General features: G+C 39.6%; 1 protein-coding gene across 2 annotated transcripts in view; it reads right to left on the reverse strand.

The window, feature by feature from the left end:
- Positions 1 to 853: 853 nt before the first annotated feature.
- Positions 854 to 13,600, reverse strand: part of LOC137982966 (peroxisomal ATPase PEX1-like) — a 23,456-nt gene continuing 10,709 nt past the window's right edge. The window contains exons 8-19 of one of the 2 annotated variants that reach the window (XM_068830131.1): positions 12,499 to 12,715; positions 11,615 to 11,865; positions 10,730 to 10,897; positions 9,232 to 9,463; positions 7,725 to 7,828; positions 6,904 to 7,082; positions 6,118 to 6,317; positions 5,741 to 5,987; positions 5,110 to 5,439; positions 3,769 to 3,816; positions 2,866 to 3,002; positions 854 to 2,645 (exon numbers count right to left, since the gene is read on the reverse strand). In XM_068830131.1, the coding sequence (XP_068686232.1) occupies positions 2,567 to 2,645; positions 2,866 to 3,002; positions 3,769 to 3,816; positions 5,110 to 5,439; positions 5,741 to 5,987; positions 6,118 to 6,317; positions 6,904 to 7,082; positions 7,725 to 7,828; positions 9,232 to 9,463; positions 10,730 to 10,897; positions 11,615 to 11,865; positions 12,499 to 12,715 (2,192 nt within the window). In that variant the 3' untranslated portion in view covers positions 854 to 2,566. The remainder of the gene's footprint in view (positions 2,646 to 2,865; positions 3,003 to 3,768; positions 3,817 to 5,109; positions 5,440 to 5,740; positions 5,988 to 6,117; positions 6,318 to 6,903; positions 7,083 to 7,724; positions 7,829 to 9,231; positions 9,464 to 10,729; positions 10,898 to 11,614; positions 11,866 to 12,498; positions 12,716 to 13,600) is intronic. The other variant, XM_068830132.1, reaches the window with a different exon arrangement.

The raw sequence follows: 13,600 nt of genomic DNA on the forward strand, positions 1-13,600 counted from the left end.
GCTCAACACTCGCACATGTAGTTGGCTGGATCAGGTTCCCAGCCTGTTGGGACAAAAGATGATGGGGAGCGGCAGGTATTTTTTGCAGGTTGCAGATTGCAGGTTGAAATTTCATTATAACTGGAAAACCCGGTGGCACTAAAAAGAAAGGGAAAGCAGTAGACTTGCTGTGACTGTTACATGAATAGCTAACCTTAGGCCTAATTAGGCCTAAGGTTAGCTATTCATGTAACAGTCATGGCAAGTCTATCGCTTTCCCTTTCTTTTCAGTGCCAGCGGTTTTCCAGTTATAATGAAATTTCAACCTGTCACCTGCAAAAAATACCTGCTGGATGGGGAGGGAAAAACGGTCCAGGGATTGGGTGAAAGGGGGGGCAAGACCTCACCACAGTCTTTTCTGGGTTTTCCCTTCACACTTGTTTCTTCCTTTGTTTTGCACACGTCTTTGATAATCTGGACTAACTGGGAGCCTGCAACAGGCTACAGTCCTAGCTAAAATGTCATGGCAGTAAAAGTGACTGGGAATCTTAAGAGTAGGAAACACAGGTGAGATCATAACATTATTATTATTACAGGTAGATTGCCAATATGAGCTGCTGTATTGCTATTATTATCATAGAGCCTTGTAAGCTTATGTGGGTACAGATGTTTGAGAAAATTAATGATCTGGATGTGCCTTGGGTAGAGTGCTTTTTGCAGCACAAGTTGTGATATTGTGGTAAAATTTCTTGTGTTGAACAATGCAGTAAATTCATTGTGATAAAAAACATTTGATTTCAACGCAGACATTTTCCAAATTTAAATATGTGCTGTGATCAACGTTTTTTTAAAACAAATTACCAGTCAATAAGCTCAATATTAATTATTCATGATTTATTGTCAATAATATTTCCTTACATCTGATTCAAATGTTTTATTGTTTAACCCTCCTCACCTGAAAGTAGGGAATTTAAGACCTATGACGGCAATAGTCGACGAAAAAGTCACCTCAAAATATAACTTGGCTCTTTCACAACTCTTTCACGATTATTCAGTCTCGTTCATGCCCTACAATGTGGGTGAAGTGTCCTAAAAATAAATTGGTACGAGCGGTTTCAGAGTTAAAATAGAGAATGAAGGATTTCTCAGTTGCATGCTTACATTCAAAACCTCAAATTTGGTGATTTCACGTCGTTGTTATGCAGAGGACCACTTACTAAATAGATACACGCTAAAGTCCATGCTGCACGATTATTTATGCTCTTTTAACAAATGACATTACTGTTTTGTGGCGATGTTGTAGTTGTAGCCATCGCTGCTTCTTAAATTCCCTGGTGAAGGTGCTTTAGGTGCGAGTGCATTAACAACACCTGTTAGTCCCCTTGAAATAACCTTTATCATCAATGTTTTTTGTTTAAATGTTCTGGCCCCAGTTGTTCAAACGATGGATAACGCTATCCACCGGCTAAACCACTATCTGGCGGATAAACATTAGCAAAACCAATTGATTTATCCGGTGGATAATGCTATCCATCGTTTGAACAACTGGGGCTTGGACTACAAAAATAGACTCTGAATGCTGATTCTGAATCAGTAGTTTCAATACTTGGCTTTGTATTAATTTGTATCCCAAAATCTCAAGGTGAATGCAACTCACTTTTGTTCTTATTGAAAACATATAAAAATATGGTCACTAGCTCTCACTGGTAAGTCTGAACAGCCTTTTGGTAGAGTGGTTTTCAATTGAGTGTCAAAAGCGGCAAATTGCATTGCTTTATGATTACTTCACTCAGTGATTGGTTCAAAGTTCTCACGACACTTTTTCAACCAATCAGAAGTGAAACCAAAACCAATCTTGGCTCGTGCGTGCACATTTTCCTGTGCTTTGTGTCATCTACGTGTAATTACTTCGAGTTTTGATTGGTTTACTGGATTGTCTCCGTCCTTTTTGATTGGCCTAAGTAATTACTGGTACTTTGGTTTTGGGTTAACGACACTTGATTGAAACTCAATTGAAACTCAATTGAAACTCGCTCTAAAGTGATGAGAATTTTGTTCCTTTAAATCTTTCCCTCCTGAGATTGAGGGTGCTTTACTTGTGAATGGGTTAACAACATCTGAGTCCACTCTAAATCTATGTCCCCTTTAAATAACCTTTATCATCAATTTTTCTTGTTTAAATATCTTGGCCTACAAAAATAGATGCCGGTACTGACTGCTGATTCTAAATCAGCAGTTTTCAAAACTTGGCTACATATTTGTATCCTAAACTCTTGACGAATGCAACTCACTAATTTCTTTTGCTCATATTGAAAACATATGTAAAACACATAGTCATTATAAAATGGTCACTCTCTTAATACTGAACAGCCTTTTGGTAATTGATAAGAATTATTCCTTCAAGCCTTTTTTCCCTTGTAAGAGTGAGAGTTAAAGATCTTACAAGTTAACTGGGGCCAGTTTACGTTCATGTTCACTCAAAAACTCTTTATCCTTTGTAATAGTATTATTGAACGTATCCACTCCTTCAGAAGAACATTTTCTCATTTGTGTTGAGCAAGCAAGCCACAAGTTCATTCTGCACAATTCATGCTAATGTTGCTCTTCCTTGTCCTGGTAAGCTTTCAGAAAACTCTCCTCCACGTGATTTCACAAATGTCTCATAACTGCAAAACAAAAACTTGACTTTAAATGAGTACAAAGAGGTTCTCTATTAAGTGTTGTGAAACCCAAATTACCACTAATGACAGCTACCAATCACAGACATTCCTGTAACACAAAGGGCATGCCTCGAAGGATAGATGAGGAGGCCAGACACTATTTTGAGAAATTTGCCCATAAAATTGAAGAAAAGAAAGATCAATAAATAAAATAAGACCAACTTACATTGACTTGTATCTGTGCCTCTCAATTTCTGACACAGAGGGTCCCATTGATGATGCTGCTTGCAGCAAATCTGACTGTGTGATCTTTATTCCACTCGCAGCTTGGTGTTTTGGGACATTACGTGTCGTACTTCCCAGCTAAAACAAATATATGTAATTTGAGTTTAAGCTTCTGCCATGACTTCATGTAAAATACTGTTTGGCACAGGTCATGTGATTATGATCTGGCTTTAAATGAAAACGGGATAAGGTACATCATCTTTAGAGCTCTGTGCATTTCACACTGACGACTTTCTCAAAGTGCATCCTAGAGAACATTTTTTCGTCCATGCAAATTAGTTTTTATTCCTGTTAACCCACCCATTACCATAGTGAAAGCAGGGCTACAAGACATTACTTTTGGTCCCTTTGGAGAGTTCTTCCTTAGCAACCTGTGCTGGTTTTCCTGATATCCCTGTACACTGTACCTAAGGGGAGAATACCATGGTATTGCACGTGTTCTAGCCATAGCGAATGTTACTGTTTAAAACCCAATCTGGAGCTGTGTTAAAATTAGTGGTGGAAATCTACACTTATGCATGAAAATTTCGCTTAGCCCTTAGGTCAATTGTGATTGTTTGATAATCAAGACATTTTTACATGTACGTGTAAATTCCCGCACAAATTATACATCACTTCCGATTGGCTCAGAAACGGTGACACTCATCACAGCTAGAACATGTGCAATACCATGATACTCTCCCTTTAAAGGTCTGTTACATATTCAACATGGATGGAACTGGGGAGTTGAAGTGGTCTGCGCCAATATTTATACTAGACCAACCTTTCATGAAAATTACCCCTTTGCATTGTTTTACATTCAAATAACGTTTCACAGTCTAGCCCCATTGCTTACTTGTTATACCTTTCTATCCCTTTCATTTTGCTTCAGTTGATCTTGTAAACCCACAACCTTAAAAGAAAATAGGATTATTTTTTAAAATGACAAAACATTTAGTCAAAGAAAAATCGCAGTACTTGAGAGAACCTAAAGGGAAAATCATGCTAGTGCTATGTTTTCTTCATGCCCAGCCAATCCTGGCTTCCCAAACCTTGACCACACCAGCACTCAAATAATTAAAATAACTGATGAAAAACTGTTGCCTTTGTGATGACAATTAACTGTCATCTCTTTAGTTTAAAAGGTCCTACGGTACATCGTACATAGGTCCAACACCTTAAATACCCAAACATGCAATTAGCATGGGTCATGGATTTGCCAGTGTTGTGGTCTGATCCATGGCCAGGGACCACACAAGTTGGAAGTTAATTAAAACTTTTTGATAACTCTGATTCCAAGGTGAAGTTTATAAAAACAGTTTACCTAGTCAGCATAGCAAGCACTGTCAAATATTATTGTAAACAAATAGCTCCCGAAAGCTTTTTGTTTTGGCATTCTGTTTGCCTCAATGTTTTGTTTGTAAGATAATATCACTTTGGTGTGAGGGTAAATTAAAAAATCAAAGGGTCTTGTGGTCTCTGTGCTCACATCTTGTTTGGATCGTGGGTAACGAACTTGGACTCCTTTACCAGTTCATAATTGCCATCATATTGCCAAATGAATTGACACTTAAATTTTCTGAGAGCTTTTTCTAAACTCAAGGACAAAATGCCTGCATATACAACTGCTGAACCACGAAACTATTAAGCGCTTGAGGCCCTGATTTTTTTGTGTATCCACAGAATACAAGATTAGTATCCCATGAACATTTAACAAAAAAATTAAGAAATTGCCTTTTTTGCTTTCAAAAATGGGCGGTCGACTTATACACGGGATAGACTTATACACGGGTAAATAGGGTAAATTTAAGGCCCACATTTGCGCAAGATGTCAAAATTTTGTTACAGAAAACTACCGAAGGTCTACATGATTGCGCACCAATCAGGTCATGCACTCAATAAAGGGTTACAATACACTAACAAATCACCAATTGAAAACGACTTTTGGATGATTGTGCGCTTTAAGTCTATTACCTATTAGTATCACCCAACTAGTGGACTAATGCAAATCCTGCATTTTGATTGGCTATGCTACTGGACGACTATTATTGATAGTCCTCGAGTAGCGAAAAGCATGACGCTAGCGAAAACCGTGGCCCTCAAGGGCCATGGGTCAATAGCCCATTCGGCTTTGCCCCATGGGCTATTGACCCGTAGCGCTTGTGGGCTACGGGTCTAATTGTTAATTAGCAAGTGTGACAGTCACCTCACAACGTATTTTATTCAGTTCCTCGCCTGTGGGACGTGCAATTCCCTCAGTCAAGCTGGGGATGTAAATTACATCTCTGGTAAACTGCTCTGTTCCAGGAATTTCTGCAAGAACTTCCGTTTCACTGTCTCTCTCGCTGAACAGTCCTTCGTAAAGTTGACTACTGTTTGTACTCCTATGTATTGCTGCTAACTGGGCATTATACAACAGTGCTTTGAAGTCTGCTCCAGTAAAATTGTTGCACATGTCCACTATTACATCTAAGTCAGTGTCATCAGCTAGAGTAAGTGACTTTGATAGGGCTTGCAGGATCTGTAACCTCTCTGACTGCAAAAAAAAAACATTCAGTATAGTTGTAGCATTTATGCATTTACGCATTTACTTGGGCAAGCATTGCTATGCATGGAAAACAAAAGGTTTGCAATGGGGCCAATTTCACTAGTTATGCAATCCCGTAAATGACATATGAAAGATCATGTTAGATGACTTACGGGTAGCATCAGCAAAATTAGTTGTGGATGTAAAGCAACTATGACCCTTGATACCATTTCTAATGATACATTACAAGTAGAAGTAGTAAGAGTTCAGTGTGTTGTGCATTGATGAGCAATGTGTCTGTGCATCCTACCTTATTTGGAATCCCACAGTATAAACACTTGTCCAGTCTTCCCGGTCTCAGGAGAGCTGGGTCAATCAAATCTGGGCGGCTTGTGGCAGCAAGAACATAAACACTATCCAGTCCCTCCACGCCATCTAACTGAGTGAGCAGTTGATTAACAACTCTATCCGTTACTCCTGTGCTGTCATGGCCACGCCGAGGTGCCAGGGAATCAAACTCGTCAAAGAAGAGGACACATGGTTTGGCACTCTGGGCTCTGAATGAGACAAAAAGGATGCCCACATAACCAGTGCTTGGGGAAAGGTCTCAGAGGAAAGGTAGGGGGGGGGGGGGATGATATCATGCATGCAGTCCAGTCTAAAGTTTCACTATAAGGAGCTAGTTACCTTGTGAACATATCTCTGACTGCCTGTTCACTGGCTCCAATGTATTTGCTCAATAGCTCAGGACCCTTGATGCTGATAAAATTGAGCCTACACTCCTTGGCAACTACACCGGCCAGAAGAGTCTTCCCAGTTCCAGGAGGTCCATAGAGAAGAAGTCCTGATCTCAGTCGCAGAGGACACTTGCTAAATAACCAGGAATACTAATAGAAATAGGATCGAAAATGGAGGTGCTAGATCACATTTTATGGCTGACAAAGTCATCCTTTTAAATTTCAAAGACAATAAAAATGGTCATACAGCTGTAGGAGAGAGGTTATACTTTCAACTTTTGACCATCAGGACAAGCTGAATGTCCTGCCCAACCCAGGTCCTACAACTGACAAAAAATGACTTCCTTTGCATTGACATTTTAAATGGTGAGACTGACTCCAACTCCCATTATTATTAACAGACACAACTTCTTTTCTTATTGTTGGACAGGACAAAGTATGTAGAGAAGGCTCTAGAGGGAGATAACTTGCAATTGAAAATACATCCTGGTTTCATTCTCCGTTCAAATGCTTACAAGTTGCAGTACAGGATATGACTATGGCACGTTCTGTGGGATGCAAAGAACCACATACTGTTTTGAAAAGTGTGGTACATGGGTCTAGGTGATGCACATTCAACTCAAATAGAAAGCACTGTAAAGTGCACAAATTGTCCGCTTACTTTTGTGTTTGGTTCCATCCACTGCCAGTTATGCAAAAATACAATAATACATTGTATATTATTGTTACTTAATACCTTTGTTGGCCACAGCAGGGTTTCCATGAGAGCATCCTTAACAGAAGCCAGTCCACCAACATCAGACCAACCTAATTCTCCAGCTGTGTGCAATGTTACTCCCCTTAATGCTGCTGGAGTGAAGCCTTCAAGGGCATTGTCATAATCCTCTATATTGATGTCAGGGGTGGCCCCTCTTTCTGTTGGTAGTAAGACATGAATGTTTAAAACAGGAAAGGGAACAGTAATGAATAGGGTACCAAAAGATAATTGAATCAAGAAATAAAAAGCACTGCCAAAAATCCAAAAATGAAGGAAAGTCAGTCCAATTATGGTGTCATCATGATCCCTTCCTGTTGCCCAACTATGCAAATGTAGGTTGGGTTCACCCTACAGGCATTGTGTGCCACGGAACAACTTTCATGCTACTACTGTATGAAAATCCCGCCAAAGCTGAAATTCATCCGTAACAAGAACAAACAGTCAAAAAGCCTGTCAGTTGAAGGTGGACCTTTTAAGGTAAAGGTAAAGTCTGCTTACGAGCCAAGTGGCCCATTAGGCTGGACCTTATCCCAGTTTCCGTAGCATGAAGCGACAAGGAGTATTTCTACTCCCCCCCTCCCCCTGGATGGAATGCTAGTTCAACACAGGGCTACCCCCAGCATTAAGTTTGCCAGTACTTATTTATACACCCGGGTGGCACCGTGAGACTAAAGTGTCTTGACTAAGAACACAACACAATGCCCCCGGACAGGGCCTGAACCCAGACCACTTGATCCAGAGTTGAGCACACTAACCATGAAGCCACCAAGCCATCGCAGATTAAATATCATTATAAGTACCTTTAGAAGTTTTCATCTTTCTTATTGCTGCCTGATGACAAGCACGGTCTTGCAGTGATCCCAGGTCTTTGAGTGAAAATCCCTCTGTCTTCTTCACCAAGGAACTAATTTAAAATCATAAAAAAACAAAACATGAAAGTGTGACCGTACGTTACATTTTTGGACAAATGCCGAGGGAAAAGAAACAACACTTATCAAAAGATGACTGAGGTTGTGGTTAGTTGCAAAATGACTTGCAGTAGTTGTGATGTTACTGGGCCTGTGAAACTGACAAAAAAACACAGTACTTTCCTCAATTGTCAAAATGAAAAAAATTATCGCTTGGGAATAATGTGTACAATAACATTCACAGAAAGAAGATAAGTTCCAAAAAACCAAAAGTTCCTTTTTCAAAAGCAAAACATGCATGGATTTTCCTGGCACAGGTACAACAAGATTGCCTTGATCCCCATTACCAAAACAGAAAAGAGTAACATGCAGTGACAAAGGCTTTAAAACAATAGTGTAAAAGCTTCTTTTAATGCCAAATAACAGCAGGTTATGAGAGCTGCCATAATAGAAGTGGTACTGTGCTGGGACTTAAACGTTTAAAGGGGCTATGTCTGCGAGGTTGCATGCACAGGCTGATTACAAATATTTTGAAAACAAAGTCAAAGAATTTAAAAAAACTCACTTAAATGTATTGTGTAATTATAATTATTGCTTTGGTTTTTGACAGACCAAAAACCCAGTCACAAACCAAGCAGCTGTCACACCAAATGACTCAGAGGGGAAATAAAAACAAGAAAATAAGACGGAGAGGAGGGAGCAGCAACGCTCAAAAAATGCAAACTTGACAACATGCCATGTAACCATGCTTTGTGCATGCCAAAAACTAAGGGGGTACTTACATAATACTGGGACAAACTCAGACTGGCATGAGTTTGTGACATCCAGATCCATACAATTATTTTTTTGCATTTACATGAGATGGGTCTGACTTGTCTTGGTCGCTGGACTGATACAAGGAAACTCTCGTACCAGTCTGAGTTCGTACCATTCTCATGTAAGTGACAACAAATCTCAGACTGGGTTCACAAATTTCAAACCTGTATGCTTTTGGGCCAGTGACTTATTTATTTGAAATATCATTTTGTCCCAGTTTCATGTAAACAGCTGCAAACATTTCGTACTGGTACAAGTCCGTGCAGGTCTGAGTTTGTCCTGGTCTTATGTAAACACCCCCTAACAACACCAGGCCAAATGTAATTGCTAAAAAGCAGATTGATAAATGCAAAGCATTCTATTCCAAAGAACTCTCCTTCAGGTTTGAAAATTCTTCCATGTTTCAGTGTTCCTGTTAGCACACTGTTTTGCACACTGTTTCTATTAAAAATAGCAAACCACTGTTGGTCATTTTTGCTTTGATTTTGTCTCTCTTAGTCTTAGGTACATGGTTTCCTTACTGAGAATAAGCACTTAAAATTAAGATATGATTGTAAGGCTCTCAGTTGAATCTAAATAATACCTGAGTTCTACTTCACAAGACTGTTCCACAGAAAATCTTGTTTTCATCATTTTGCACAAGATCTCTTTTCTCTGATTAGCATCTGGTGGCTGAAGCTCCACACAGCAGCGAAAGACATGGCACCCTCTTGATGTCAGTAATGAAGGGTGCAATGAATCATGAGACTTGCTGGTTGCTATGACAATTACTCTGCTGTTGTTCTCAATTTCCATATCAACAAGTTCTTTGAATACTGAAAATTAAAAATGACAGAACCAAGAGGAAAATAATTTGGTCTCCAAAATGGTATCCGTTAATTTTGCTTGAAACAAAGCTAATGGAATGGCAGTGCCCCATCCACTCCTACTGAAGTTGCTTCATGAATGCTAAATGAAGTGGGATAAGCTCTCCCAGTGTCATCCCTTGGGTTGACAGTCATTATGTTCCTCTTTCTTATTAATTCAGTCAGGGTGGTTTAGTGGTCATCAACCGTGCCTCCCACCTCTGTGACTCAGGTTCAACTCTGGTTTCGGGTGGTATGTGGGCTGAGTTTCAGTCGATCTCAATCTGACTCCGAGGGTTTTTCTCTGGGTACTCCGGTTTTCCTCCCTCATCAAAACCGACTCCCGGCCTATTCCATCAGGCTGTGGTGCTGTGCTCCGAGGTCATACATGGGTCGTGTTCAGGGGGCCAAGTGCCTAGTCGGCAGCACAGCTCCTTCCGTCCGACCTCGTTGTGCTGCGCCCTTAGTAATTCAGTCTCTGACTGCGAGAAAGGGCGATTAGCAGGTCAGACATTATTATCCCTATGTGTCTGGGCTCAAATTCTTCTCAGCAACCCTGGGGTCTTACTGAGTAAGCCATCAAGAAATGACAGAGGAGACAAACATGACTTGGAAAGCAGATGAACAAAGATGACAACAATGAAATCAAGTGCCACATCAACAAACAAACATCAGTCTCTCAACATGCTACCCAGATACACCAGAGTAACAAGTACATAATGCAATCAGAGGTCATTCTGATAAAATGCATGAAGTGTCTTGTTTCGCCTTCATTTGTGGCCAAAAATGGAAATAATAACACCACATACTATTATATAGTCCCTCCAATCAAACTCCCCAAGAGAACATGCAATGTAAACAGCTTTAGTGACTAGTCTTAACTTTAAAACATTTTACCCTAATGCTGCTTACCATAACATATGACCTGATTGAAACAGCATGTCTATTCCGCAGGTAGGAGGTGAGGGGTGATTAAGTCTGGGTTAGGGTTAGGGTTAGGGTTAGGGTTAGGGTTGCGAAGCCAGACCTCCCCACCCCTCGAATAGACATGTAAGTTATGATTGGTACAAACTGACAAAAGACTGAAAATGAACATTAAATGTTGTACTGTATGCTCATGTTGACCCTACAAAATCCTAAGTTTGGTTATTACACATTGTTTTTCCTTGGCACAATACAGCAAAGAAATACTACAGGTGTGCTATTGGCAGTTCTTTGTTTCATGGCCTATTATACCTTGAGCAAGTCGTTGTTTGTACAGAGCTTCTCCACCCATTTCTTGCAAGGCACTAGGAGCTGACACAATTTGATCCAGATCATCAAAGAGAATAACAGATGGCTGATGCCAAGCAGCTTCAACAAAGATCTGCTGCCACTGTTTTTGAATGGTCTCAACTCTTTTTCCTAACAGGACATTCAAAAAAAAATATTAAATAAATAAAAAACAACGAAAAGCTAGAACTGATATAATTACTATTTTCAGCAGCAAAGGAAAGCTCTCCTGAGTATGCTGTATATTTCTGAACAAGTAGGATAGGAGTATAGGTTTGAATAAGTGGGATTATAGGATTTTATTCTTACACAGAGGGTGTAAAGTGCAGGTTAGGGTCGCAGGTCATTACTGTAGTTTTACCATAACTGATTCAGAAACAACCCACACAAGCCTTTAAAAAAATAATATCCTTAGGCTTAAACATTAACCAAAAGCATAACTTGCATAGTGCAAACTGCCATTTACACATTTCATATTAGTGATCTTGATTAAGGACACTGTAGACGAAGACAATAGAAACCATGGCAAGGAAATCACTTCTAAAGAGACCAAGTATTCTTCCAATAATTGTTCAATTTCAAGTTCCAAAAACCTTTCTTCCTGCATTTTTGCACAGGTGTCAGCTTGGAAACCCTAATGAAGGTGAATGTGGTTTCTAGTTCCATTTACATGAAGATAACTTTCTTGTGATTAAATAACCTTACAAAAATTATTATTATTATTATTATTATTATTATTATTATTATTATTATTATTATTATCATTATTGATGATGATCTCCAGTAATATTAACCCATGAGCAATTATGCAGTGTTGACGAAAATTATGAAACAAAAAAAAAACCAAACCTCTAAAAGGTATACAATCCACTACTGTTACATGTGCACACACAGGCCATTGGTGAAGTTGATGGCACACTGCATGGGCAAGAGCTGTCTTGCCACAGCCATTCCCAGCTCCTGAACTACTGCCACATATTAACAGAGCACCACTTCGTAGACCAGTGATGAGGTTACCTCCAAGGTGATTGGCAAGTGGTCGTTGTTTTAAAGCAGACAGGGCATGATCCAGGCATTTGTGAAAGATTTCTGTTACACCGCTGCAACAAGTATGATAATTATTTTAGATTTCAATAATTATTATACAGCTTGATTGAGGTCAACCAGATGGGATGAGAGGCCCGTACAACAGCCTGGAACGAGGCTCTGAGGGAAGGGGACGGGGCCTCAAAAAGCGATTTTGTGGTGTGTTGAAAAGGGCAGATGACAACGATGTTGTTTGAGGTAAGAAAACAGCACTTGCTGTTGTGCTGCTTGTATTTCAGAGACAATTATGATAAAGTGAAAAATACTCTCACCAAGTATCCAAACACACACAAGGAAATCCCCTCAGATCTACATGTTGGCCCCCTCAAATACTTGTTACAGGCCTTTGTACTGGACTCTCATCCCCTCCAAAATGGGTTGCCAAAGAACAGTTGTAGCCTTGATGAACCAAAATGCATCTTCATCATAAAATGGAATTTTTCTTTTATTTGTGATCTGTGAACTGTCTTTTGTACCTGATGGTTTTCACTCATTCCCTCAGAGGAGTGACACCACTATAAAAGGTTTTACTCTGCCTAACCGAAGACGATTTTACTCACTATTATGCTGAGCCCCATGTGCAAAAGGGTTGAACACTTAACATTTTATTTGAAGTATTTCTTACCCACGTTTCAAGGCATTCTCACCCTAGATCTGTGATCCTATGCTTGGAATGTTGTGAGCTCTTATCTTGGGTTGTTACTCCTTGACGAGGACTAAATGGAAAGTTACATGGCATCCCAACAACAACTGTCACATTCTTAAGTCTGCAAGGTGTAAGGTGATAGTATGGAAGCTTATCTGATGAATGTGGAGTCTTCTGAGAGCTCAACACAGTGACTATAAACTGAAGAGGGTGGCTTTCTGAAAACAAAAACATACAGGCCACTTTCATAAATGGCAACCACCTTTACATTCTTTTGTATAATTTTATGTTAATTAAACCTACTGCCCTCATTTTGAAAGAAATCTTGTTTTGAAATTTGCTTGTCTTAGCAGAGGTCCCATGATTTATGAGTCATGAGTCAATGAGACTCACAGTCAATATAGCAATAATTTATTGATTAAGCCTAAGCCTTCGTTTCAGTGATAAGGCCTTAGCACTCTCTGAAATTTTAGCTTTCATTTTACGGGTTAGGGTAACTGCACTAACTCATTGACTCATGACTCATTGATTCATTGACTCATAAATACTTGATACTCGTCTTAGCGAGGCTAGAAAGGCTTATTAGCATTAAAACAAAAGAATATTTTATTTGGTTGCCATTTATGAAAGAGGTCTAATGGGAAACTCAAGGGTCACTGCTTTGGGTGAAAAGAGGAAGCTTTGCAATTTTAGTAAAAGTAAATTGCTTAGGAAATGTGGTGTTTACGTTGTTTGCACACATGCTGGGTATTCCTGATTGTGACTTTGCATGATGGGCTCTGCCACCATGTTGTTTCCTTATACATTCAAGAAGCTTTTCTTAATCCTTGGGAGATATAGCAACTCTCATAACAAACACTGTGTTGGCTAATGCTACACAAACCAAAACCAAAGCAGAGACAAAGACTTGAAACAAGAGAAGCCAACAGCCAGGATCCTAGAGAGGCTACAATAACTCAACCTCTTTCCAATAAAGTCACTGGAGCATAAATTCTTGCTCCCATTTTGTGGTAACTTGCTCACTTTAGGCCAATAAAATTTTTTGCCAAGATATTCTCTCTACTTAAAGAGCTTAGGGGCAATCTGATGATGATTATGAACTT

This window comes from Montipora foliosa, chromosome 13 (assembly GCF_036669935.1).
Source record: "Montipora foliosa isolate CH-2021 chromosome 13, ASM3666993v2, whole genome shotgun sequence".
Lineage (NCBI taxonomy): Eukaryota > Metazoa > Cnidaria > Anthozoa > Scleractinia > Acroporidae > Montipora > Montipora foliosa.